General features: G+C 41.4%; 3 protein-coding genes across 4 annotated transcripts; 1 reads left to right on the forward strand and 2 right to left on the reverse strand.

The window, feature by feature from the left end:
* Positions 1-3,591: 3,591 nt before the first annotated feature.
* LOC120295258 lies at positions 3,592-6,234 on the reverse strand. Its single transcript, XM_039316256.1, has 4 exons — positions 5,863-6,234; positions 5,714-5,765; positions 5,564-5,631; positions 3,592-4,101 (listed from the first exon to the last, which is right to left on the reverse strand). Exons 1-4 carry the CDS (start codon positions 6,010-6,012, stop codon positions 3,592-3,594), a joined length of 780 nt encoding a protein of 259 aa, XP_039172190.1. The 5' UTR covers positions 6,013-6,234.
* A 2,607-nt stretch (positions 6,235-8,841) lies between these two features.
* On the reverse strand, positions 8,842-11,689 carry LOC120292929. Its single transcript, XM_039311491.1, has 8 exons — positions 11,260-11,689; positions 11,017-11,147; positions 10,842-10,919; positions 10,660-10,704; positions 10,506-10,550; positions 10,313-10,364; positions 9,518-9,614; positions 8,842-9,202 (listed from the first exon to the last, which is right to left on the reverse strand). Exons 1-8 carry the CDS (start codon positions 11,666-11,668, stop codon positions 9,037-9,039), a joined length of 1,023 nt encoding a protein of 340 aa, XP_039167425.1. The 5' UTR covers positions 11,669-11,689; the 3' UTR covers positions 8,842-9,036.
* Positions 11,690-17,528: 5,839 nt separating this feature from the next.
* LOC104436900 (xyloglucan galactosyltransferase KATAMARI1) lies at positions 17,529-20,275 on the forward strand. 2 transcript variants are annotated; one of them, XM_039314268.1, is made up of 2 exons: positions 17,529-18,343; positions 18,376-20,275. In XM_039314268.1, the coding sequence occupies exons 1-2, from the start codon at positions 18,050-18,052 to the stop codon at positions 19,900-19,902; spliced, it is 1,821 nt and encodes a 606-aa protein (XP_039170202.1). In that variant the 5' UTR covers positions 17,529-18,049; the 3' UTR covers positions 19,903-20,275.
* The last annotated feature ends 2,780 nt before the right edge of the window (positions 20,276-23,055 follow it).

Genomic DNA, 23,055 nt, shown 5'->3' on the forward strand with positions numbered 1-23,055 from the left:
GAGAGATAATTTTTGAAAATTATTTATTTTTTTGCAAAATAAGTTGAATCCTGGTGCCCATGGAAAGAGATAGTTTTGGTCCTCGAAGTGGTAATCCTGGCCGAAGGTTTTATAATGGCGGTACGGAGTGGGATGAATGTAGAACACTAGAAGGTCAAAGAAAACAACAGCTCTCCCTTTGCCAGCCAAAAGGCAAAGGGAAAGAGTACTGTCACAGCGTCACGGTCGCAAAAGCCTGCCAATTGCGACGGCGCAAGAACGGTAAAGAAGCCATCGCCAACCTTTTTCTTCTTCTCGTCTCGTCTCATCGACAGCTGGCCACCAGCCGTCTCTAACCTTTACGCGAACGAGCCGCATTAGTCTCCTTCCTGGATACATTATGTGAAGAGATTTCTTGATCATTAGTATCTCGATAAAATTGTCAAGACAAGCTCACCAACTTCAGGATTTTCGAGTTTGCTGATTACTGAGAGTAATTGTCAAAGTGAGGATTTCAAAACCGACATGTGATCCTTGTCAATGCGGGGATATCTAGGGTGCGTTTAGCAACTTAGGAAAATAGTATTTGATTCTGTTATTTTATTCCCAATAATAGATTTAAAATGAAAATCGGTTTGGTAAATTTTTTATTTTCATAAACAAATTTGTTCTCAAAGATAAATTTTGAACAAAATCAAAGAGTAAAAAAAAGTTGTTTCTTTGCTCTCGGGAATAATTCCATAATCAAAGTCAATCCAAATTTATTTTTCTCTTTTCTATTCTTCTTTTCTTTTGTTTTCTTCCTTCTCTTCTTCTTCCACCACTATCGACATCCACTACTACCTGTCACTGACAACCAATTGGACAAAGTTTGACAAGCTTGCCAAGCCAAAGCAAGCTTGCTAGACCTCACCGAAGGCTTGCCTATGGCTAGGTGGGCCTCGTCTAGGCTCTCCCAGCCATCGGCAAGGCTGAGCCATGGCTAGACGAGACTTGACCTTGCCCTGTTGCCGAGGAGGCTCGACTAACGAGGTGCGGCATCTCCGAGGGCAGACGATGCTATGGCGAAGTCGTCGGTCATCGCAAGGCCAGCAATCGGCCAAAGCTTGAAAAAGAAGACGGAAAAGAAAAGAAGAAAAAGTGATAAAATTAAGGAAAACTTTAGCCTCCACCGCTTCTTTCTATACTTTCTCTTTCGAAAAAGAGAGCATATGGAAGTTTGAATTCAAGAACCAAGTTAAGGAAAACTTTTCAGATCCTAATTCAAAGAAGTGATATTTAAAAGCTTTATAAAAACCTCTCATAAAACCATAGTATACGCCCTGTTTTCCTCCACCCTTATTTGGAGGAGATTTTTCCAATCATATCTCCAATCAGTAGATTACAAATATGGGCATCCTCCACAATTTTGATATCAAATTTGCATTTATAACTTACCAATTGGAGGCAAAGCAGCAAAAAATATGATCTTGATAATGAATATCAATCGCATCAACCATTAAATGATGAGAGGGTAGAGGACGAGGTTGACCATATAGGCCTTAGACTGCGTTTAGCATTCTAATGTGAATTGGGTGTTTGAGAATGTCTTCCAAATCAAATAAATTTGAATTATCCTGACTAAACGAAGGATGAAACATTTGGGAGAAGGGGTGGGATAAAACCAAATTGGGTAAAAGAAATTTTAAATAATAACCTAACGAAACAAGGACAAGTTGCCGCTTGTTCAAATTCACAATTTGTGCACAGGCTTGTACAAACCATAAGGTGCTAAAAGTTAAAACTCCGTAGTCATCTTGCAAAAGATGACAAACAAGCCGTGGCGCAAAAATCGGAGCGGAGGACATAGAACTCTCGAGGGGCGAGGTGAAGATGGTGATGGAAAGGTTGAGGATCTTTGGACGACCACAATGGCCTTAATCCTTAGATCTAGGGTTTTTCCTTTTCGATTCTTTAATCTATTTGAATTTTCTAAAATTTAAGTGAATTTTCAAATTTTCAGCTATGCAATTTCGTTGATTTTTTCAGTTATTTTTTTTAATCTTATCCTCAAGTGTACCTAATGCTTGATAGAAGTAGATATATCCACATTAACCATTGGAGAGGTATTTTCATCTCACTTCATCTTATCCCATCTCAATCCTCATGTTGACAACTAAATGTACCCGTGTGGCATTTATTTGTTAATTGTATCAAGTGTTAAATGGTGAGGGAACGGGAATGCTTTGCTCACTGATCCCCTCGATTTGTCATTGTTGAAAAGGGAGGATCACCCTGTGATATAATTCTTTTCTTTTCATAGATCAACGTACACAATATATATATATATATATATATATATATATATATATATATTCAATCAAAAGAAAGTTAGCCACATTAAGAAAGGCTCGTGTTATTTCCATCCCTATTTTAGCTCCAAACACCCCAATTTACATTAAAATAACTACACTATTCCTTGCAATACTTCTTACCTTTTGTTTCTTCATTATCTTTTGTTTCAATTTTACCATGCTCCCGACAAACAATAATTATTATGGTTAAATATGAGTCCTACTCTTAATTTAAGACTAATGCTTGTATTCTTTTTTTTTCTTTTATTGGTTTTTCCTTTGCTTTCTCATTTGAAACAAAATTTGTTTACTTCTTCTTTGAAAAATATTTTATTTGTTAACTAATTATTATGTTTCTAATTAAAAGAACTAATTATTTTGTTAATTATTTGTATGTTTTTTTTTTTTTGTACTAGGAAAATATTACTAAAAAAATAACCTAAGCACAAGTGAAGGGATAACCTTTGAATAAATTGTGTATAATGCATACGCCAAACACAATGTTTAATTTGTGAGTAAATTCTTGTAAATTTGTGCTAAAAATCAAAGTCGAAAAACTCACGATCATGAGAATATTCTAGGGAAATAAAGTAAATAATTTATAGATAAAACTAACAAATTTTTTACTCTGATATATGATTAGTACTTGATTAGATTATAATAATGAAGAATAAATTTAAAAGAAGACAAACATAAACAAACGTTGAAATGTAATGAGTGTGGAAGAAGCGGCTAGGTTGAAAAAATTATGTGGAAGGAATGTGGACAAATTTTTCTTTTAATGAAATTGAAAAATGAAGGAGGAAAAAGATAATAAATAATTTTAGCTTAAGAGTGGAACCCAATAGATAATGTAGTCAATTCAATGTGGTAGAGAATGTCAGAAGTCAATAAAGTAACAGAAATAGCATGAGCCTTAAGAAAATACCAAAAATTCGAGGCTCGAAATACTTTTCTTTTTCCTTTTCCACTTTTTTCTAATCCTAATAAGTGCCATGTCAGCATCTCCATAAGCACGGTGTAGAATTGCCATGTGATTCAAATGAACTCAATTGATAATTTGTATAGATAGCTTGAGAAAACCCAATAGACATAAGTTAAAATAATGGCCTCTGAAAAGTGGACTTATAAGTTGGGCTTTACAACAGAGCCCACCTCAACCGATGCAGAAATCTATCAGCAATTTTCTTGTATTAGCGCCATTGAATCTTTAGCTTGATCTGACAAACACCCTTTGGAAAATTGAAGAAGAAGATGGAAGCAAACTCCTTTTCGGCGTTCAAGAACGGAGACAGACTGATCTGCTGCTGCTCATCCCCTTCTCTGCTGATGCTTTCTTGCCCATGAAGATTGGAGAACCGAACTCCCCGCTCTTGCTTCTCTCTCTGTGGCTAGAGCACCGAAAGTTGTCCGACATCTTGCACGTCCTGGTCCTCAAATGAGGGTACCCATCAGCCTTATAAAGCGATGGGTCGAAGATGGGGCTCTCCTTGTGGGCGCTGCCGAGGTGGGTCTTGCTTGCGCACGCGGTGTTCGACGAAATGTTGATGGTTCGTTGCTTCAGCGCCGCAGCGGCTCTCAGGCATCTCTCTATCACTCTGGCTTCCTCTCTGAACCTCTCTCTGATATCCTTGAATCCGGGGAAAATTCTATGGGGTCTCCATCCATCCACGGGCTTCAAAGAATCGGAGCTCGGAGGCGGGACTATCTGGCAGTCCCAGCACAGGTTCCTCCACCTATCCAGGTCGAAGGCTTTCCTCTTTGCATCATCAGATAGACATGAATACGCCTGACCCCACAAAAGAAAAAAATCGCATATTTAGTTCATTGCTTGCTGTCCCACCTTAGCAATGAAGTGCTCGGGACTTTTCGAACACTCGACTAATCACTGCACAAGTTGAACTTAAGCATTGAGTGAGGAAGATGGGCACCCTCCCAGCTCGAGCAGCCTCTTTGGGTCAGTTTTAACGACCTTTTTGCGCTCTTTTTCATGAGAGGTAGTGAAGTTGAATTGAAGTGAGCCCTGCCCTGAGCACTGTGACACCATTTCTGTCTGAGGTGAAGTTGGAATTCTTTTCAAGGGTGATCATAAATGTGATGACACCTAACTTAAATAACTATATGCAGATGTCTGTTTGTCGACATGTGAAAATTTTAAGACCAAAACTCTGGCTGTCTTAATTCAATGTCGCTCTCTCTCCATGCCATCATCATGGTCACGAGGAAACCAAGACGCTGAGAAATGCGTCTGAGTCCTTTTAGTATAGTTCAAGGAACAAGGTTCAAATTCTACATCTTCAAGTAAATGGGTAGAAGGTCATGCATCTGTTGATTGTGTCCAGATGCCCTGCTCTGATAAAACCGTGACACGATTCACTATTTTTCTTTTCTTTTTAACAATTAGAAGCAAACTGAATAGGTGTTCAGATTTTATGCATGTGTCCTAAGTTGAAATATAAAAAAAAAAAAAAGGGGACAAAAGATAAAGAGAGGTTTATGTGAATTTTCTCTGCTTTGCAAAATGGGTTTTCTATTGTCACTTACCGACGTTAGAAGAAAGTTAAGGATAAAGTCAGTCACGAACATAAAATCGATTGAATTTAAATTTGATTAATAAAAGTTACGATGAATGTATAAAAGTCACCGAGCCATATGCTGCCAAACTTTATGAAACAGTTTGCCACCAAGAAATTCTAATTAGTTATTTTAGTAACAATAACTTAAAAAAATTGATATTTATGTGGGTAGATCATTATTTTACTAATCATAGAATCCAGAGAACTTACGACCACCGAAGGGAAATTGCGCCCTCTAAAAAAAAGCTTCGAAATGATATTTTACGAACTACTACGAGAGTGAGGACATATACCTACGACAAAGAAAAGTCACGGCCCATTAGGTAATTCCTTAATTAAAAAAAGGAAATTAGATGAACTGCTACTACAACTACAAGCCAGAAAAGTTGTCAAGGTTGCAATCGAGTATGTAGGATCCCATCCCGTCGGGGAAGGAGCCAAGCTGCTTAGCTAACAATGTCAAATCAAGCACGCTGCCCAACTCGTTTTGGGACTCAGTCCCTCTGTCGGTGTCAGTATTTCGGTAGCCCCTCCAGAAAAAAGCACGACAAGCAAAGCAAATTCTGCTAAACGAAACTATTCATTCTGCATTCGAGGGGAAAAAACAGTTGCTGCTGCAACAATTCAAGAATTGCTGAACCCGTAAAAGAGAGTCATCGGCGAAACGTCTCTTACCTCCGACACGAGCTTGAATGCGCACTCGGCTTTCGGATGGCAATTCTTATCTGGATGAAGCTGCAACGCTGCAGAAAATAACGGGAGAAAAATGATCACAATGCGTGCACAAGCCGTCCGCATTTCGAATCCATCTCAACCGGAACTCACCTAGCTTGTGGTACTGTTTCCGAATGGTATCCAGCTCTGCATTTTCTTCCACCTAACGCGCCCCCCCGTGAAAAAGACAAACCGAAGAGTGAGATAGGACTTATCTGGACCCGGAAAGATAAATGCTTTTTGCGGAGGAAAAAACGTACTCCGAGGAGGCGATACCAGTCGATGCAGGGCGGTCCACGGCCCGCCATGTGGGAGCACGGGATTGCGCGGTCGGAGACGGAGCAAATGTCGGCCACCAGCCGGGACTTGGCGGCGTCGGCCATGTTCTTGTGCCCCTCCAACTTGTCCATCGGGAATTGAAAGGCGGAGGAGAAGAATGAAGGAATGAATGGTAATGGTTAAACGGGTGAAAAGAGATTGACTGAAAGCGAGGGCGTGATGAGCTGATGCATTTTCGATGGTGGGTTTGGTAGTGTTGATGTGTTCTTGGGAGGAAGGTTTGAAGAAGAAGAAGATGAGGGAATACAAGGTGCCGTGGAGCGGTTAAAAGATAGGAAGAAAGAGAAGGAAGGAGAAAAGGGAATTGGGATTTTTGAAAGTGAGGAATTTTCACATGTTTAAGAGGGAGAGATTAGCGTTAATCGTGCCACGTGGCTTGCTCAGAGGTGGCGATTGGGAAGATTTTGGCCCCTTCCGTTTCGCTTCCATTCAAGGTTTCGAGCTAATTAATGAATCTTGTGGTTTTTTTTTTTTCTTTTGAAAATTCAAAACCGTCCCTCAGTGTTTCTTTGCGTTTTGCTCATAATTAGGTAAGCTTTGCATTCTTTGGAAACTCCGAAAAATTCGAACATGAAAATTTCGTGATTTTCGCCCTTTTTCCGCATTCGCTAGTCGGTAGAGCTTGGTCGAGGTTGAGTTATTAGAGGAATTTGCATTTTAGTGGACCATCTTGGCCTCACGAATCGATAAAATATAATGTGTAAATTCGAGATTTATTTATCCAAAATGAGTATTCAAAACATTTCGGTTAATATATGTTTAGTGCATCAAATTGGTTCACCATCAATGTGGTTTCATGAAGCATTGATGAGGAAGTCCGACATGGGACCAAAGGACACAACCTTTTAACTATTCTTAGCGGTAAGGTACAAATATTGAATATATAGGCAAGTTTTTCACATGAATTTATGGAGCGCCGCACTCAACCTTAACCTTAGAAATACAAACAAATTTCATATGCTCATGCCCGGCTTGTGAATCCTAGACCGAGATGTAATTACGATAATCAAAATGAATCGAAGCCAAATCAAGCTTAGATATGTGAGAGATATGTTGCGAAATTGGACTCAAATTTGTAAAATGATTCACGACCTTAAATTGGATCGAAATTCGAAAAATAAATTAGATTGAGCTTGGCTCGTGTATCGAGTCTTGAATATTCGAATGGAATAGAGTTTCAATAATGAAGGGTGACTTTTTGGGTCCTTATATGAGTATAAATACAAGTTGGGAGACCCACAATGGAAAGATGAAATTTTCAAATGAACTTGTTAGACATGTGACAAGGTAGGCCAAAATTAAGGAAAAAATAAACGAATCTAAAAGATATAAAGCAAAACAGAACATGTAGGTTCATAGGACCTGCAAAGGCTGGGTCCAATTAGACCCTCCTTTTATTTTTCCTTTTTGACCTTGTAAACTTGTCCTTTTTTTAATTTCCTTCAAATATATATTTTAATAGTTTATCTCTTATTTGTTTTTGTTTATATTTTGGAAGGGATAAGATGAGACCCCGGAAACGAAAAATCATCGAGGATGGAGAAAAGGACCAATTTGTAGTATCTGAAGCTCGAGACATCATTGGACCCAAGGAATCTTGTTTTCTTTTGCTTTGAATTTTACACTTCCCTTCCCTTTCACTTGAAACATCTTTTCTAAAATCTATTTCCCCATCAAATTTAGAGATTCAGAAAAACGTGAATACTCAAGAGATTTTTTTCGCATTACCGAAGTGACTTTTACCTTTTACTTTTTTATTTAATCTAATTCTTACAGCTCACACACTTTGAGCCCCATCCTCTCCCCCCTTTTTTTTTAATTCGAAACACTCAAAGATTTCGCTTTATACAGATATTAATACATCGATTCATCCAGGGTTTCAAAATTATTGCTAAAAAGAAACGGAAAACACTTTTAGTTGTGCTAGATATTAAGCAAGAAGCCCTTGCTTTTGTTTGGCACCCCAATGTACTGCTGCCATCTTGTGCACATGCTTTTTGAAATTTAGGTAGCTAGAGATTTCAAACTGATGATAGTAAACCAGAGCTCAGACAGACCCCCAAGATTATCATATTCAAAGGTTTTGCCTGTGATTTCTCAATCCTTGTCTAGTGTATAGGTCTTTTATCAGCTCAATAATTATAGGGCCATGAGAAGATTTTGGCCTTATATAGAGAGGGACAGATTCCAATGAGCATAGAGGTCCTCAATTCGTTGACCTTAATGGTTGAAGTCATGTTGGAGCTGTTGGAGCTCCCAACACAATGCTCAATTGGGAGGCTCGCATTTTCAAGCCTTGGGCCAAAGCCAATCTTGAATTTCTGGTGACTCACAAGTCCTTTAAACTGATATGGGGTTGCACTGTCAAAATTCCTGGGCTCCATGCACATCTTCCTTTCTGGAATGCATCAGCCTGATTACCAGTGCGAATTCACGATTCGTCAGTCCAAAGATGTAGGAGTACTCACTTCGTCCCTAAAATGACTCAAAGTCTTATTGATGTGACAAAAGTTTGAAACCTGGAGAAAAAGGTAATCGAGAGTCGAGCCATGTCAATTTCAAATTACTCGACTTTGCATTCATGTGTACCTATTGTAGGAATATAGCTGTCTCAGGAATTCGCATCGTTGTGGGTAGAAGAATTCTCTACTGAAGTAATAGAATGGAGATTATTTTTGGCCATGAAAGGATGGAGAGTTTGGTTGATCCTTCTTCTTTACTTTGTGTCTGCCAAGAAGAGTGTTTGCGAGGGTATCAACTCAGAATCAGGCACACAGAAGCAGAGGAATTGGCACTCTTCACCTTGAAAGTCACTGTTTATCAGTAGCCCAGCGTCTCTCTTTTCCTGTTTCTCTGTATCTACGAGCTGGCGCATGTGTGTTTTATATGAGAAGCGGAGCTGCCAAAACGCATCTTGTGAAAAGCTTTACAACCAGATTTCAGCTGATTGCCTAGTTAAGTCGATCAAAAAACAAGAGAAGAAATGATTCAATATCATACAGAATCGCTTTCTTTAGGCTTCTTGAAATTGTGGGAGGATGAACACCACAAGGTCCGAATCAAGAATAACTTTTGCAGAAGCATCACCGGTGACTTTAGCCACCATAACGGGTTCTCAGGGATTCTGGAGGCTCCTCTTCCATGATGCCCAACCCTGTCGTTCCCAAATACTTTCTGATCGTTGTCTGACGGTCAGCCAGGTATGTGTGATCCAGAAAATTGTCATAGGCGACATCACCCAGATTCTTTGCAGCCAAGACACTACATGTTCAATAGCAGCATCAGTAAAAAAATCACCAGCTAAATTTTGGTTGGCATTATTTTGAAAGCATTGGCAAAAGTTGTTGTGCATCATATTGACATAATTAGAGGCTGGATCAACTACTAATCCATCGATTCTTTCTTAAGTAGAGAATTTCCAAGATAAGGAAGATTTTCGATACCAAGACACAGAAACTAAGACAATGATGCAAACATGAATAGGATATCTAAACACCAGGTTGCAGTTGCTCCCTGTCTGCATCTACTGGCAATCAGGCACTGCAAGTAATCTCTCAGTAGTCTCAAAGCACTTACCAGTGCCTAAGATAGACGCGGCAAGGTAAAATGTCATCCCGCCATATCTTGTCAATATTGTAACGTCCATAATGTTGAAAATAGATCTCCTTGCTTCCTGCACAAAAATACACACCAGCAATAAATAAGACAAGGGTTTGGATTCTCTCGACTTTGGGAGAGGGATGGGAACTTGACTCAATTCACCCCTCAAGATCACGACACAACACTTGGAAAGAAATTGGTGATTGATTGATAAACAAGCAACTATAACCAAGTTTAACCCTTGAAATCCTCTGAGTGATGTGTCATGATCAGAGAGGGTTACTTGAATCATTTAGCCCTCTAACTGCACAGAACTTGCATCCATAAGAAAATTACAGCCAGAGCAGTAAAGCAGAGGTATTTTAGTGATGTGAATGAGGATCGATCTGTCTACCATCACACAAGGAAATATTTAAGCAAACATAAGGTTTACTACAAGCTTGTAGATTGTTGATACATTGTCTCCAAACCTCATAAGCTTTTAAGCAACTGTTTCGGTTAATAGATTTCAAGCAACCGATTTCAACTGATGCAAACGTATGAAAATTAGCCTCTGCTATATGAAATGCATTATAATGTATCAAATGGAGGAGGTCATAGAGCGTCCAATTCTCGTTCTCAACATTTAGAAATTTCAAGGAGATATCACAAATCAGTTGGAAATGAATCTTCCTGTCAGATTATTTGTTCATATTAACTACACATCCTGCAAACACTTTGTATTGATCGAGAAAATAGTGCAAGAAAAATAAGACCCGGTAGAATAAATACCTCTGCATCTGATTCGGAAAAATTCCTCATCACTATAACGAGCACAAAGCACCTGGAAATTTTTCACCATATGAATCAGGTCCATAATTCTATTAGTGAAACAACAGACTACCCAATGGCATAAAAGTACGGTGAATTCAAGATACCAAGTAGCAGTCATTCCAACAGTCCCGAAAAGACGAAATTCACATACCGCTAGATTCTCAAAGGGCTTGCCATCAAGTGTCTGAGGTCTGACCTACAGGAAGAAAACTTCTTCTTCAATAACAGGAGAAGCAGAATATCTAAACGGGAGCAGGGAAAGTCAAGCAAATGAGTCCATTGGAAGCGACTCGGTAGCAACTCACGGCGAGAAATCGGAACTCGAGCTCTCTCCTGATGAAAGCTGGTATCTTTACTTCATCAAGCAAACAGACTAAATCAGTTAATATCAATGTAAAATACTAGCTGAATTGCAACAATCTCAGAACCCGATACTAATTCGATGATGCTCTCTCTCTCTCTCTCTCTCTCTCTGTGTCTGGCATACCTCGGATTTTTCGATCTCGAAGACGGTAACCACGAGAGTCTCGCCATCACACGGCTCCACGCTGAGGCTGGAGATCTCCTGCAGCAATCCCAATAGCCGATCAAAAACACCCTTCAACCAATGCAGATTATGTCATTGCACTCGCTCAAAATTCACGCAATCTACAGATCGAGACCTTGGTTTCGGGCTTGGCGATGCCGCGCTCGAAGAAGATCGGAGCGGCGTGGGCGAAAACGCGCCGGAATCCGTCCAATCTCGCCACGCGAAAGTCCACCAGGTCGGGAAACGTACTCCTCGCGCTCCGCTCTGACCACAAAATCCGCGATCGCGCGTTAGCGAATCACGGAACAACCCGCGCAAGATTCTACCTTTCGATCCGCACGTCCATAGAACGACTCGGGCGGACGCTGTCACGTACCGGAGAGAAGAGAACCGAAGCCGCAGATGGAGATGCGGCCGCCGCCGGGAGCGAGGAGCTTCTCGAAATCGGGCTCGTCGTTGAGCTCGGTCAGCTCGAGCGGGAGCCGGTCCGCGCCGGGAGAGGACATGGTGATCGGAGACGCCCGGCGGAGGATGCCGCGGCTGTCGGCGCGCCTTGAGCGGCGGAGGAGGAGCGAGCGCGGCCGAGGAGATGGCGGTGGAGGCGGACGGAGGAGATTGGGGCGGAGGAGAACGCCGGACGACGGGAGAGCGGGCGGTGAATTGGATGGAACGCCGCGAGAGAACAATCGGCGGCGCTCATCCGGCGGCGGCGGCGGCGGCGGCGCTCCTCCAAGTGAGTGGCGGAACGAGAGAATCGGATTGGCGCGATGACATTGCAAATGCATAGAGACTTTTGGCTATTTTACCAAAATACCAAAAAGGTAAAACCGTCCTTTTTTTTTCCCAAAAACTCTATTTGGGCGTTAATAATGTTTTTAAATTTATGAAAAATGAATTATTTAAAAAATATTTTACTAAAAGCAATACTTATACAAATAAATGGAATGAAACTATTTTTATCATTTTTTAATATGATTGACATAAATTATTATCAACAATGAAAGCATTTTTCATTAGTTAATTATTTAGTAATCATGTTCTGACTTGAGTGATTGGTAGTCATGTTTTAACTTATTGATTGAGTTGTCAACTAAGCTCACAACTCAAGTTCTCATGGTTGCAAGCATGAGTGATGGGGGAGGGAGAAGCTCGTGGACAATGGGACCTCTCAATCTCAAGGATTTCGATTCTTTTTTTGGAGTAGATTCTGCTTACATATCGGAGATATGATAACTCTAACATTATTCTAATTTGCATTCGAATGGTGCCATGGTGACAAGACCACTCAAAATAAGTGGTAGTTGTTCCTCAGATCAAACTTTCCAAAACACGTGCATGAAACTCTTATGGTATAACATCTAGGGGTAGGACGAAGAGCAGTCCTTAAACTGCTCCGTCTGGTTGGAAACAGCTCACGGACGTAAAATGTGGGCAATGTTAACCGCGGACTCGACCACCTCAGCGTGCAAGGATCCCCTGGGCTCGTATAAGCGATGCCTTTTCTGGGGCCAGCGTACTTGGGAGTTTAGTGACGAGGAAAATGACGAACACTGATCCAAGTAGTTCCTTTTTCTCCTTTTTATTCATCGTAAAAATAAAATGTCACTAAATTTTGGCTCTATGTATAATGTAGTTCTTGAACTTTTAATTTGTTTAATATGATCCTTGAACTTTAGTTAAATATGTAATATGGTACATTTTCAATGTAATTCTTAAATTATATGAAAATATTGTTCTTTTTCTATTACTCGGAAAAACCACCGCATGCCCGGCAACGTAAATTCGAAGTGACGCTAGCACGGAGACCCATGGCGACATAAACCTGAGGCGACATTAGCACGAAGACTCACCTCTCACAGCACCGCACTTAAGTGGTGCAAATGCGATCGCGGTGACTCGAACCTCTCCTCTACCAAAAGAAGGGGGAACACCGAACCAACGTGGCCATAGCGGGGTAGGTATGAAAATATTTTATTAAATCCTTCAAAAATACAAAAATTAACACACACTCACCCACACATAAATACACATAGAAATATAAATTTGATGGAAAAATTATCAAAAAAGTCTTAAAATTAATGTATTTGTATCAATTCAACTATAAATCTTTCATCCATACTAATTTATGGTGTGTTTGGTAACGATTGTTCTGAGCGATTTTGACTAGAAATGATTATTTTTATTTTGTTCCGGAAACTAACCCCGAGTAAAAAAAAAAGCGCGTTTGGTAACGAGTCAAAATTTTTTGATTCGGAATAGAATTGTGTTTGATATCGTGTTAATTGATTCGTTCCAAATTAATTTTTTATTTATTTTTAAATAAAATTTAAATAATTTTTACTTTTTTTCCCTTTTTCCTATTCTTATTCTTCTTCTTCATTTGGCCTAGGCGACGCTCACTGCAGCGTCACCAACCCTCGAGGTTGGCCTTCGTCGTTCGAGCCTCCCCAGTAGCCGGGTGAGCCTCGCCTAGGTGGCTAGGCGAGCCTCACCGGCACTGGCGAGGCTCACCCGGCCCCATCAATGGTCGCCGGCCTCGCCGTGGCTAGGCGAGACCGGCCTGGCCACCGACGAGGCTGGGCCTCGCCGGACCTTGCCCTGGCCTGGCGAGCCTTTGGCAACCGGCGGTGGATTGGCAACCGGCGGTGGATTGGCGACCGGCAGCGGACGGCGGTGACAAGCGACGGCGGATGGTGGCGGGCGGTGGTGGACGGCAACCGGATGACGAAAAGGAAGAGTGAGGGTTTCACCATTTTGATTCTTTTTCCGATTCTCGGACGGAGTATTAAATTTTTTTATTCTCAAATCTTGTCCAAAATTGTTTCCTGAACAAAAATTTTACCAAATGCGATTCTCGTCCCAAACCGATTCCCTAACAAAAATCAAAATCTAACACTATTTAAGACGTTACCAAACAGGCCCTTAGTCTTACGTCTTTTGTCAATTTCATCATTTCGTCCAATTTTATCTTGATATTGCCAATACGGACGTCGGTCATCTTAGTGCCACAGCCGACACCAAGGTGATTACAGTTTTCTTTTAAAATATATTCCCTCATTTCAATAATTTGGCGACATCGTTTGGGCTGGGGCCACTCCATAGTAACTCGAAACATGCAACATTTTCTTAGGCTTCGGAATTCTGTCTCGCTTCCTTCAATCTCGAGCCATATATTTTTCGATTCATGTCCTGTGTTGTGTGGTCGAGCGGGACTGAAGGATGGGCAAGCCTTTTGCCTGGGCACGAGGTATGCCCCCCCAACCAACCCCAATCCGTGCCCATTTAATAACTGACCGTGGCCCAACGATCCTCGCCCCGTTTGATACTTGTCCGGCGTGAAACTCGGCGACGACCCGGTTTCTTAAAAACTGCCATAAGATGTTACGAAGGATGTCCGGGTCGTTTCGATCGTCCTAATGTTTCGTTGTGCGAGATGTTTGCCGGACATATTCTAAAAGACGCGAGACCCTTTCGACAATCCATGGTTAATGTAAGATGGCTATAGCCAATATTTTTCTAGAATTTTTTTTCCTAAAAATTAAAAAAATACATTGCACTTTTGTCAAATGAGCTGTGAATCTTTTAATAATATCAATTAAGTTATAAACCTATTTACGTTTTTTCAATTGGATCAATTTGACTAATTTTAAATGAAAATTACTGACATCAACTTCGACGTTGACATGAAATATCTATAATAATATTTTCATTTTTTTTTCAAAATTTTAGTTAATTTTTTTTCTTATTCTTCTTTTCTTTACCTTTCTTTAACTGTGACCCGACGATAGTCATTGGGCCCTTGCCAGCCTTGGAAGAGGGTCACAACCCTAACCCACTACCATGATGGTATGAGCAAGGCTAGCCTCGCCGACTGTGGGTATATTCTCTCAAGGTAGACTTCTCATTTGACCTCTTTGTTCTTTGCGGTATGTGAACTGGTTTTTCTCGATCCATATTAATTTTGAATTTGGGTTAGGGTTTCGTATTCTTCATGTTTTCTTGGTTTCTCAATTCTGATAGTTTAAAGGAAGGCTCAATTTTTTTTTGTTTTTTGGCTTGGAGATGTAGATATTTGTCAAGACCCTCACCGGAAAGACCATTACTCTCGAGGTCAAGAGCTTCAACACCATGGACAATGTCAAGGCCAAGATCCTGGACAAGGAAGGTATCCTGCCATACCAATAGTGTCTAATCTTCAATTGCAAGTAGCCTCATTCGAACCAACATGGCCACATATGAGAGTGCCTTATTTCAAGTTCTAAGTTCATCTATTTAAAACTCAAAACTTATCCATCAAAACAAGTTTTGTAATTTTTGAATTCGAAATCAAACAAGTTTCTACTTGTTCAATTTTTCAATAACAAGTTCTATTATGAAATCATGCTTTCCATGTATATCCCAACCCCTCCCCTTAAATTTATAATTTACCAAAAGTCTCCAACTCACCCCCCTCGAATTAAAATTTTTGGGTCGGCCATTGTCCCCGTTCATATATTATACACATTCCATCACGTATATCTTTTCACCAATTTTGCTTCTTTTTGCGAACGCAATTCAAATTAAAACAAATGGTCCTTTTCTTTTCCTGTTTTTTTCCTAAAAAAGTTTTGGGGAGGAAGATGTTAAGATCTCCTTGCGGTGAGGATCTTGTCCCTCGGGCGGGCAAGCAGGGTGGTGGCCCGAGCCTCGAGACGGCGGGGCAACTCTCGTGCCGGTGCTGTCGCCCTCTCCTGCCGTAGACGCGCCGCTCAAGGACAGCCTCAATCAATCAGCATTCCGCCACGTGCGTCGGCTGTTTCTGTCGGGTAGTTTACCTGCGCTTTCTTTGTCGTTACGTTATGGCCTGCAACTATGCGTGGGCTATACCGGGCCGGGCGGTCCTTTGCGATTTCTCCATACCGATGGTGATCGAACCGTACGAGGATAGATCTCGAGCTCTTGATTGAAATTTTCTTTATACCTTTACTTCCTCTTCTTTTTTTTCTTTTTTTTTTTTTTTTTAAACTTTATACCATTACTTGTTATAATAATTTATTGTAGAAATTATCTATAAAAAAATTTAAACTTGCTACAAGTATACCAATTAAATTTTAAATTTTTAAATTTGACCAATATAATACTAGACTTTTTAAAAAATTTCTAATATAATTCATCTAACCAAAATTACCGACATGACGGTCTAGTTATTGTTAATTGCCGGTTGTCTCATGTGTAGCGGTTGACGAATTAACATGGAACACCTCTACTTAAAATAACGTCATTTTGAGTAATTTCTTTTGATCTTTTTTATACTTTTTTCTCTCTCTCTTTACTTTGGTTTTCTTTCTATTCTATTTTACCGTTGATCTTCAACTTCAAGAATAGATATGGGTTTCAACTCTTTTCTTCTACCATTTGCAACAACAAGGGCATCGGATTTGGCTTCTCTTGTGGCCGGAGAGCGCATGCAAACCCTTGCCTAAATTTGGATGAGGGCTGCAACCTTTGCCAACCATTATCAAGGCTCTAGTGACCCTCATTGGCCCTTCCAATGAAGGGAAGAAGATGAATAGTAGAAATAGGACAAAAAAAATTAAAGAAAATGGAGAAAAGCAAAATTGAAAAAATATTTATGCAAAACCATGTTGTTTCCCTTAAAATTGGCCAACTCATACATCGATTATGCCATATAGTACAATTGATGCTAGCTATACTACTATATCTGCAATTTTCGAAAATTTGCAAGATATGATACAATAATAAATTGTCAAAATATTTAGGATTATATTATCTAAATTGGAAAGTTCATGATATAATTGGAATTCATATAATTTTTTCATATTTTATATAGCATCCATGATAAAAGATCCTATCGATATGGCAAAATGTGACGGGTTATGAGTTCCGTAGAAATCAATTATTTCACTTGTCCAAGTAGAGAGATCTCACAAAGTATCAAGTCCGAAAGTCCTAAATCCAAATTTTTCTAGACTCTGTTTGCCTCTCAAATAAAATATTTCTACTATGCAAAAAGATCGGACTTTTAAGATAGTTGACAACAAATGAAGATACATACTTAATATCTCTCGTTCTATTCCAAATTAGACCAAATGACAAGTTACAAGTTTCATAACGGACGATGATACATACTTTATTTCCCTCATTCCATTCTATTTCCAATTAGGGATGAACAACATTAATAAATAAAAAAAGAAGCAAAGCTAGAACTTACCAAGATTGGTTCACAAAGTCGAGTATATCAAATGATCCGTTGGACTATAAGTGATCCTTTAGACAGTCAAGCAATATTAAAAAACCAATGATGATTTAATATATCAATTTATTTGACCTAATTTTTTATTATTTACTCGGTCTTTTTATAACTCTGGCACGTTCTAAGAATCAATGATGCTTTGACACATTCGCGTACTTGATTAATTGGGGTTTTTTTTTCCTCTCAAAACCGACGCGGCGTAATTCCGGGAGGAACGCACCCGATCCACCTCCTCGACCCGACACGGCGTTCCCCCACCCGCCTACGTGGCGCCAATCTACCGGCTACCGACAGGAGACCGGGGTGGCGCACGCCGCTAACGTGCGCCTGAATCTCTCTTCCTTCTCTCTCTCTCTCTCTCTCTCTCTCTCTCTCATAAATTCGCTTTTTCCTTCTGCTTTCGCTCCTTCCCATGATATGCTCCCTCGCATCAGCAGCCATGATCGCGCCCAGCACCTTCCTCCACACCATCTAGATCGACCCCTTTCTCTCTCTCTCTCCCTCTCTCTCTAGCATCGGCTGCTTCCTTGTCCGGCGGCGGCGCGAGCTTGAATCCATTGTCCGAATCAGCCGGCGGCCGGGACGGGAGGGGACGGGACGGGACGGGCGGCAGTAAGTTTGTGTCGAGGTTTTTGCTGATTCTCCGATTGCCCATCACCAAAGATCGTTTTTTGCAGCTCCTGTTGCTGTCTTTTTCGTTCCATTCGATTCCGCTTCGCTGTTCGGATTCCGGGCAGCTCGCTTTTTCGCCGGTCTCCGACGATCGGCGGCCGAATTTGGACTTTGCCGAGCGATCGGAGTAAAAGGGTTTTCCGTTCGTGTCGTCGGGGGATCTGGGGTTCTGGGGAATTTAGATTAGGATGTGATGGTTTGAGTGGTGGGTTAGATTGGTTGTTGTGCGCCTGTGTCATTGATGAGACGCCGTTCGTCGGCGAGCGTCGGGTCGGAGCAAATGGAGAAGGGGACGGCGAAGAACCAGCACTCCCGCCTCTGTTTCTTGGCCACATTGTCCTTGTTTTTCTGGGTCCTGCTGCTCTACTTCCATTTCGTTGTTCTTGGAGGGAACCCTTTGGAGGAATCCGCCAAATTGCAACCCATTGCGGTTAGGACCGAGTTCACGCCTTCTCATAGGATCGATGACCCTTCGTCGGAACCCCGCACGAGCGCCACGCCGCTGACTGAGAGCCATTTGGAAACTCCCCGAGTGGTGGATCCCCCATAAGGGAAACTCCCCGAGTGGTGGATCCCCCCAAAAGGGAAACTCCCCGAGTGGTCGATCCCCCCAAAAGGGAAGCCCCCAAAGTGGTGGAAACTAAGAGCAAAATGGAGAATTTCCCCTTCATGAGAGCATTGAGAACTACAGAGAACAAGACTGATCCATGCGGTGGGAGGTACATATATGTTCACGATTTGCCGCCTAGGTTTAACGAGGACATGCTCAAGGAGTGTAGGAAGTTAAGCCTCTGGACCAATATGTGTAAGTTCACCAGTAATGCTGGGCTTGGTCCGCCACTTGAGAATGTTGAAGGCGTGTTCTCGAATACGGGATGGTACGCGACGAATCAGTTTGCTGTTGATGTTATTTTCAACAATAGGATGAAGCAGTATGATTGCTTAACACGCGATTCTTCCATTGCCGCTGCTATTTTCGTACCCTTCTATGCTGGATTTGACATTGCGAGGTATCTCTGGGGTTACAACACATCTGTGAGGGATGCTGCATCTCTTGATTTAGTTAATTGGCTGGCGAAGAGGCCCGAGTGGAACATCATGGGAGGGAAGGATCACTTTCTTGTTGCTGGGAGGATCACGTGGGATTTTAGGCGGTTAAGTGATGAAGAAACGGACTGGGGCAATAAGCTTCTCTTTCTTCCTGCAGCAAGAAACATGTCTATGCTTGTTGTGGAGTCAAGTCCATGGAATGCGAATGATTTTGGCATTCCTTATCCGACTTATTTCCACCCAGCAAAAGATGCTGATGTATTCATGTGGCAGGACAGGATGAGGAATTTGGAGCGCAAATGGCTTTTCTCTTTTGCTGGCGCTCCTCGTCCGGACAACCCAAAATCAATTCGAGGACAAATCATTGATCAGTGCAGGAACTCTAAGGTCGGCAAGCTGCTGGAGTGTGATTTTGGGGAGAGCAAGTGTCATTCTCCAAGCAGTATAATGCAGATGTTCCAAAGCTCCCTTTTCTGCTTGCAACCACAGGGTGATTCATATACGAGGAGATCTGCTTTTGACTCGATGCTGGCAGGTTGTATACCTGTCTTCTTCCATCCAGGATCAGCCTACACTCAATACACCTGGCATCTTCCGAAAAATTTCACAAAGTACTCCGTCTTTATTCCTGAAGATGATATAAGAAAGCGTAATGTTAGCATAGAGGAGAGGCTACGACAAATACCCCCTGAGCAGGTGAAGATAATGAGGGAGGAGGTCATAAATCTCATCCCGAGGCTTATATATGCTGATCCACGCTCGAAGCTGGAGACTCTGAAGGATGCTTTCGATGTAGCTGTGCAGGCCGTCATTGACAAGGTTACGAGGCTGAGAAGGAACATTATTGAGGGCCGTACTGAGTATGATAACTTTATTGAAGAGAATAGCTGGAAATATGCCTTGCTGGAGGAGGGAGAGCGTGAAGTGGGAGGCCACGAATGGGATCCTTTCTTCTCAAAGCCAAAGGGCGAGGGAGAGTCTGGAGGTTCCTCTGCAGAAGCTGCGAAGAAGTCTTGGAAGAACGAGCAGAGAGACCAGTCATGATCTGGAGGCTTCATTTTTCCTGAAGAAGCTTTACCAAGTGCTGATGCATGGTGATGCCTCTAGATGGAGTTCATGTCAAGAGAGATTCCGACGAAGGCAAGAGCACATTGGCTCTCCGATGACATATTTTTGAAGCTAATATACCATTCAGTTCAGCCTTTTAGGTCGACTCCTGGGCTAGGAAATCAGACACAGAAACATAGTTGAGTGTCCCTCTTCTTTCTACATTCTGCTTGTATCATGCCTAGTAATTCTTTAATTGCGTTCAATAGGGTATTACATAGCACAAATTCCATGGATGGATCTGTTTAATGTCCATGTTCGCAAAGTTACTGGAACTTTTCATGAGAAATGGAATTTTCTCTTTCTGGTTGCTTGGATCTCAGCATAGTGGGCTCAAGTTGATCCATTTCACAAGTTCTCAATAGAAGCAGCTATATAAGCAAATGTACTGTCCTTTTCTTTAAAGTTGAAGTTTCACTGATTCTGGCATATTTTCTTGTGCCTGCAGTTGGTTGTATGTTTATATCTCATCAAGTTTGCCTGAAGTTTGAGGGGGTTCTCAAAATTTAATCTTGTTGTTGGGTAGGTTCTCTACCTGTTTTTGTTGTCCAACGTTCAAGTGTGTTTTGGTCAGGCTAACGAAATCTGCCACGTGCCTTTATCCCAGCTCTAGGGAAAGTTTTCATTGCATGAACTTCTTGCCACTACATGTTTGCTCTCAAGACTGATGGAACCTGCCAGTCTGTGGTTCTAAAGACTATCTGAACATGGAAATGCAAACTTGTTTTATCTTGTTTAGAAGGTTCAATGATTTAATTTCTCTGTGATTCCTATTTCTATTTGTGTACTTGAGTAGTACTTGGGAGCTTGAGGAGGCCGCTTCTTCTGATGTCTGAAATACCTAGAGATTCTGAGATTCTGGTGGTTTATTCTTGATTCGTGTGTTAGTCTCTGGAAAATGGTATCTTTTCCTAGCCATGACATGAGGATCTTCTACCATCTGTCACCAAGCCATTCATCATCGGATTTTTAAATATGATTTGCCAGATCGGCTTCACATGGTCAGGAATTTTATACTAAACGTGCACAAAGGGAGTCCCTTTCATAATTACCCTTTTCACTTTCCTCTTTCTAGCCCACAATATTGTATCTGGCAAAAATTATGTATGGTGGTCCATTCATCGTGGCGTTTCCCTGGCTATATAGTAGTGACGAACTAGGATTGATCTGTAGGGCTCTTTTCAGGCTTTTTAATGTCCCCATCTCCATCTTGTTCTTAACACGTTTGCTCTCAATATTGCCGTCTCGAGTGCAAATTCCCTTCACTGATTGCTCGACAAGAATCCGGACACTTACCCACGAAAATTCTTATGTTATCGGACCAATTTGAGGAGTCTTATTCGCAACTTGTATGTCCAAAGCATGGTGGATTTGGTTCGACATTCCAAATCGCAGAGACGCGAGCAGGGGCTAATGAGTATAGATAAAGTCGAAACTAAGACAAGTTACCCGCGAGTAGTTTGGGTTCGATCCGATAATTCTTGCCAGATTGAGTTTTGGATTCATCTCCACTCGACTTGATTTGTATTTTTTGTATCCCTAGTAGCTTTGTAACTGACGTATTCCTGCTGGGGATTTTGCATAATTTGACGAATGGAAAGCGCGCCTCTTTCTTTCCCAGTGGGGAAACTCAATGACTGTCTTAATTGCCGTGAAAGCCGGATCTCAACTGAAGTTAACGCGCGATCGCTAGAAAATTCTCTTTTGACTTTTGCTGTTTCCCAAACTGACTCGAGCTGGAATCCAATGGTCCCCAGCACGTTTCTTGGCCAAAACCCAACGACACATTTCCCTCCCAAGACAGCAAGTCAACACGATTCCTTCAGACACGTCTTTGGAACCTTCTTCAGTTTAAAGAAATTGCAGAGGTTTAATATGATAATCCGAGATTTAGTCGGTTCAGATCTAGTTCCTAACTCGTTTTAAGATCTCGTTCTCTCTGCAATAAAATAGAATGGCGGTGGCCCTCATAGTACATCTCGAACGGAGTACACTGAACCTTGCTGGAGTTTAGAATCTGTCCATGGCGTGCTGTGCCGGCTTGTGATTGAGATGGCACTGCTACTTGTCGAAAGATCGCGACATAAAGAGAGACAAAATAATGAGATTTCGATAAATATTTCGTTGACCAACATGTTTCGTTTGGAAAGGTGTATTTTAGGTTGCCATGTAAACACGTATATGCAGTTTCAGCATTTGTGAGGGCAGGTATCTATTAGTATAATTTTCAAGCAACTTGTTCCCAATGAAGCCATGCGCAAGATTGAACATCCTGTGCCTTAGTCAATGGTCCTGTAGCCCTAATTTTTTCCGTACCCACTACCCACCAAGAATTATTTGGTAGGAAAAGTTCTGCACCGCTGCACAATAGGTGCTGTAAGTCTTTCTCTACGTCACATACTAAACTTGATGAATTGGGCCTAGATCTGAATTTCTTGTCTCGTCCAGAAACCACGGGTCGGAGCGATAAGAAAACCCAGCCCAGGAATAGCCCAACATCGTGTATGCATTCGGTAGCCAGTGCAGGAAAACCGTACCAAACAGCGTAACATTTTCAAAAGCAACAGTAATTTTGATATTATTATCCCGTGAAAGCAAATTGTGATTTGCCCGTACGTCATGGCGTGCACAATCATGATTTATATCCCTCGCTTCGAGTACTTACACTTGAATACATGAATGCTTCGCATCTTCCATTTTCCACTGGAATTGAAAGATGTCTAAGAACGATCTTGCACCGATGGATCATACCATAGACCCCGAATTAGCCGGATTGCATCGACAAAAATGCTAGTTCGGTTGTGAACCGCATCCCCATTCCAAGAGCATTGTTGTAGTCGCATATGGGGTCTTTATAACTATTGAGAGCGAGATTCTAACGCATTTTCAGAGATTGAGATATGGTCATAATGCTGCTTATTCCAAGGACAGTGTGGCTCTCTCTCTAGCTAATTTGATTGGCTAGTTGCGTGGTGGGCACGCGTGCAAAATGTTCAGATGCAGAGAGCACAAGCTGTACGTGGAATGGGAGCCATGGATGGCTAGTCCAAGACCGATCATAAATGCAGGCACACGCACATTGATTTTTTT

This window comes from Eucalyptus grandis, chromosome 1 (assembly GCF_016545825.1).
Source record: "Eucalyptus grandis isolate ANBG69807.140 chromosome 1, ASM1654582v1, whole genome shotgun sequence".
In the NCBI taxonomy this organism is placed as follows: domain Eukaryota; kingdom Viridiplantae; phylum Streptophyta; class Magnoliopsida; order Myrtales; family Myrtaceae; genus Eucalyptus; species Eucalyptus grandis.

Bases quoted from the DNA above. Each gene is read 5' to 3' on its own strand.
- LOC104436900 (XM_039314268.1), top strand. From the start codon at position 18,050: ATGAGACGCCGTTCGTCGGCGAGCGTCGGGTCGGAGCAAATGGAGAAG. The intron at 18,344-18,375 runs GTGGATCCCCCA...ACTCCCCGAGTG, and splicing joins ATTTGGAAACTCCCCGAGTG to GTGGATCCCCCCAAAAGGGA.
- LOC120295258 (XM_039316256.1), bottom strand. From the start codon at position 6,012: ATGGACAAGTTGGAGGGGCACAAGAACATGGCCGACGCCGCCAAGTCC. The intron at 5,632-5,713 runs GTGAGTTCCGGT...TATTTTCTGCAG, and splicing joins GAAACAGTACCACAAGCTAG to CGTTGCAGCTTCATCCAGAT. The intron at 4,102-5,563 runs GTAAGAGACGTT...TTGTGGGGTCAG, and splicing joins CATTCAAGCTCGTGTCGGAG to GCGTATTCATGTCTATCTGA.
- LOC120292929 (XM_039311491.1), bottom strand. From the start codon at position 11,668: ATGCATTTGCAATGTCATCGCGCCAATCCGATTCTCTCGTTCCGCCAC. The intron at 10,920-11,016 runs GTCTCGATCTGT...GGATTGCTGCAG, and splicing joins TCGCCAAGCCCGAAACCAAG to GAGATCTCCAGCCTCAGCGT. The intron at 10,551-10,659 runs GTGAGTTGCTAC...TTCTTCCTGTAG, and splicing joins TCGAGTTCCGATTTCTCGCC to GTCAGACCTCAGACACTTGA.